Below are 3,903 nucleotides of genomic sequence, written 5' to 3'. Positions count from 1 at the left end.
TCTTTTGGGGACATTATTTCTTCACCCTCACCGTCGACTGGTATTGCAGAATGATGATTGGTCGAAGGCACGAAACCGTGCACACGGTTGGCTGAGTCACTGAATATTCTCATTGGCTTCCTATTATGCGCTCTGCTTTTCCATTGGTTTATTCGTCTGCCTTTGTCGTTGGTTAACAGTAGAGGGCCTTCTGCGGCGTGATTGGCGGTATTATAAACGGCAGTATTACCGATAGTGTTACGGCAAGGCTTCCGATAACCGATTTTATAATTTTCCAAAGAAGCAGAGGCAATACGACAGGATTTGTTTTGGGAAAAAAAAAGTACTTACGTATTATCGCAACCACAGTTCAGACAGGAGAAATGGCTCTTTTCTATTGGTTGATTTGAAGTGTGTCACAAGTTATTCATACTGGCATTCCGTTAACTCAGCCGTTAGAATTCTCCTCTTTCGGCGGGAAACAGAATGGGTAAACAATCAGTTGTGTTCACGAAGAAGCTGTTTTAATTGTGTTGTCCCCGATTCTCATAAAAATGACCCTTTGACAAATACGAGAGATCTGCAACTTTTGAGCCCCGTACAAAAATCTTCAGGTATAATTGCCTGCAAAATAGGCTGATGTACTTTCTCTACTGCCATCTCTCTAGAGTACTAAGTTGGGGGCGCGGTATCGTAAATCACTGCTTAGCAAAGAAAATACCTCTCGAGCTGTGTATAACAATAACTTGGAAGAAAGGCAAAACAAGGGGACACATTGTCCAAATCAGGGTAATTAAATATTATTCCGATTAAGATGGTAGATCAAGACTTGCACTAACAATGCAAAAGTATGAAATAATGTCTGGCGATATCAACTCATCGTGATCCTGAGTAACTTACCGGATACGGGAAGAAAGTTGTAGAGGCAGCGTAAATATACATACAAGAGGCAGTATGAGGGAAAGTCGAGAGCTATGCTTAAGGATTGGTTTTGTCCTTGTTGACCATGGTAGTTCGATGGGTCAAAGTGCTGGCGGAAGATGGACGATGCATCTTCAGTGGTTATTCAGTACTGAAATTCTTGAGATGGCCAGTTGCATGGGACAAGGTGGTAAACATTAAACAGGTTCCACAGCTGTACCACGTTTGATCACCAATCCCCTACACCCGTGGCTCAATAAACCATTTATTCCATTACAGAAGAAATACAGCGTTTACACACCGATGCCGATGGGTGGGGGGTTACGTTCTAGTACAAAATGTGCGAACCGGCAATTGAGAGTCGGTGTTTTATGTGTTTGAAATTCAGTTCCGTAGACTGATTTTAGAGTCGAGAAATTTGATACTGTAAACCTGGTCTTAATGAGCAATTTCGTACTTTCTAGACTACAAGCAAACATAAAAAGACTGTTACTATAGTACAGCTCTTATGCAGAAAAGGTGTTGGCCCTTAAAAGGGCCTTTGGGTGTCAGGAAGGAAGACTCTTACTTGGCACTTGTATACTTGGTGACGGCTTTGGTGCCCTCGGACACGGCATGTTTAGCCAGCTCACCAGGCAACAAAAGCCGCACCGCTGTCTGAATCTCCCGCGAACTGATGGTCGAGCGCTTGTTGTAGTGAGCTAATCGAGAAGCTTCTCCAGCAATCCGCTCAAAAATATCATTCACAAAAGAATTCATGATGTTCATGGCTTTAGAAGATATCCCAGTATCAGGATGAACCTGCTTCAAAACCTTGTATACGTAAATAGAATAGCTTTCTTTACGACTCCTACGGCGCTTCTTTCCATCTTTCTTAGCCGGTTTCTTCACGACCTTCTTTGAACCCTTTTTAGGGGCAGCGGGTTTTGCTGGTTCTGGCATCTTCGATAAAAGTTGTTTTAAAAAACTTTGGACGTTCTTGACAGAGCTGGAATATATGCATTCCGCTAAACTCCGCCCTCTGGGTTTCACCCATTGGGAACATGTGCAAAATAGCAGTTAAATAGCCCGAGTTCATTGGCCGGTTTTACTCAGCCAAGCACAAATCAGTAAACGGTACTGATTTTTTTTTTGTATAGCATCTTGTCCGCTAAATAAACTCTCATTGAAAACATTTCTCAGCAAAACAGTCCTTTACTTGTAACCCTCCGATTACTAATTCTTAGCCTATCACTTTAAAAAAGAAAAAAAAAATGAAATCATATCTCTCAACTAAACAAGCCTGTCCTCGTACCGTCAGCATTACCAAGTTCCCCGTTTATACTCCCAAATCAAGTAACCTAAATCCTCATATTTTCTGTCTTGCTTCACTGTCTGGGTGAATGTTTAGAGAAAATATGCATATTCCTCGTCTGTGATCTGTGCATCGAACTGTAAAATAATGCTGAACGTTCTTTAGATATCTGCTGTTTTAGCCTATGTAAATACAGTACAGCTCGCATAACATAGTGATCGCATGTTAAACTATATACACCTCAGTGTTATGTAGTATGTTTTTATTTTTAGCTCACGTTATTTGCCTGCACAAATATGCAATTCATAAAGAGCTTTTCCTGCCGGGTGTCCTCTGAAAAGAGTCTTTGCCCAGTCTGAGTTTCGCGATCATCAAAGGCTACTAGATAAGCGATTTGTTTTCTGTGTGTTTCTACTGGAATTATCAACCTGTCCTTTCTGCCTAGATAAATATATGAAGTACCCGTGTAAGGCATGACGCCACAGAATATAGTGGGACACTACTACCTGCGTGAACATACTAACTCATCATTTTAGCGATCTGTGTAACTTTCAGTAGAAATGTTGCTAAAACAGAGACAGATTCGTTTTAAGATTTGTATCGGATCTTTCCTCCCCGATTCAGACGAACTTTATTTCTACCCCTTTTTCCGGAAATAGTAATTTAGAGAACTCCTTGGCGCCATTATTTGAAGCGGCCAATCAGAAACCTACAAGTCTTAAAGCACCAGAATCGTGACTATCAAGGTAATATTCAGTTGAACACACCCACAGAACAATTCAGAATTAATATGCAAATTTTAGAATCCACGACGTATCCAATGGGCTACAACTAAGTTGATAATTGTATCACCTAACCAATGGGAACACAGAGGTGGTGCCAAGGCAGAAGGGTATAAAAATAGCTACGCTGGGCCTGTGGAGTATAATATTTGGAGGTGTTATTCAACGCGATGTCTGGACGTGGTGGAAAGACTGGCGGCAAAGCCCGTGCAAAGGCTAAGACTCGTTCATCACGAGCTGGACTGCAGTTCCCGGTGGGTCGTGTCCATAGACTGCTCAGAAAGGGCAATTACGCTGAACGGGTCGGGGCTGGAGCACCTGTCTATTTGGCAGCCGTACTTGAATATCTAACTGCAGAAATTCTAGAGTTGGCTGGTAATGCAGCTCGAGATAATAAGAAAAATCGCATTATTCCTAGGCATCTGCAATTGGCTGTCCGAAATGACGAAGAGCTGAATAAATTGTTGGGAGGTGTCACTATTGCACAAGGTGGAGTGCTTCCCAATATCCAGTCAGTCCTGCTTCCTAAGAAAACGGAAAAACCCGCAAAATCAAAATAACGAAGAAGACTTCTCAAGACCCAAAGGCCCTTTTAAGGGCCATAACACCCTGCCTACAAAAGGTTCCGATTTCGTCATCCTAAGGTGATCTTGATGAAATGTATTGGCTGCATTCTGGTTTGCTGTCCCAGCACTTGATTTACTAGCCTTTTTAATACAATTTACACCGCATGGCAGATTGGCCAATGCCCCTTTGACTATACTTTCCCTTAAAGTGCCAATACATAGCCATAAAGATTTTCTCGAGGATTGCTAGCCTTGCGACCCACGGGGTCCGTTCAAACCTATAGCCTCGCTTCCCAAATGAATTGCTAAGTGATGCTCTACTGCTCTTTTATGGCATAGGTCGGAGTAAGCCCGTGTCCCT

General features: G+C 42.3%; 2 protein-coding genes across 2 annotated transcripts; one reads left to right on the top strand and one right to left on the bottom strand.

The window, feature by feature from the left end:
* Window positions 1-1,420: 1,420 nt before the first annotated feature.
* Window positions 1,421-1,886, bottom strand: LOC122813069 (histone H2B type 1-J). Its single transcript, XM_044085191.1, has one exon. It carries the CDS (start codon window positions 1,840-1,842, stop codon window positions 1,465-1,467), a length of 378 nt encoding a protein of 125 aa, XP_043941126.1. The 5' UTR covers window positions 1,843-1,886; the 3' UTR covers window positions 1,421-1,464.
* A 1,215-nt stretch (window positions 1,887-3,101) lies between these two features.
* On the top strand, window positions 3,102-3,581 carry LOC122813068 (histone H2A-like). The gene has a single exon (XM_044085190.1). The coding sequence runs from the start codon at window positions 3,147-3,149 to the stop codon at window positions 3,534-3,536; it is 390 nt and encodes a 129-aa protein (XP_043941125.1). The 5' UTR covers window positions 3,102-3,146; the 3' UTR covers window positions 3,537-3,581.
* Window positions 3,582-3,903: the final 322 nt, after the last annotated feature.

The sequence above is a fragment of the Protopterus annectens genome, chromosome 10.part0 (assembly GCF_019279795.1).
Source record: "Protopterus annectens isolate FY-2018-M chromosome 10.part0, PAN1.0, whole genome shotgun sequence".
Lineage (NCBI taxonomy): Eukaryota > Metazoa > Chordata > Ceratodontiformes > Protopteridae > Protopterus > Protopterus annectens.
This window is presented reverse-complemented; position numbering and strand designations above follow the sequence as displayed.

Bases quoted from the DNA above. Each gene is read 5' to 3' on its own strand.
- LOC122813068 (XM_044085190.1), top strand. From the start codon at position 3,147: ATGTCTGGACGTGGTGGAAAGACTGGCGGCAAAGCCCGTGCAAAGGCT.
- LOC122813069 (XM_044085191.1), bottom strand. From the start codon at position 1,842: ATGCCAGAACCAGCAAAACCCGCTGCCCCTAAAAAGGGTTCAAAGAAG.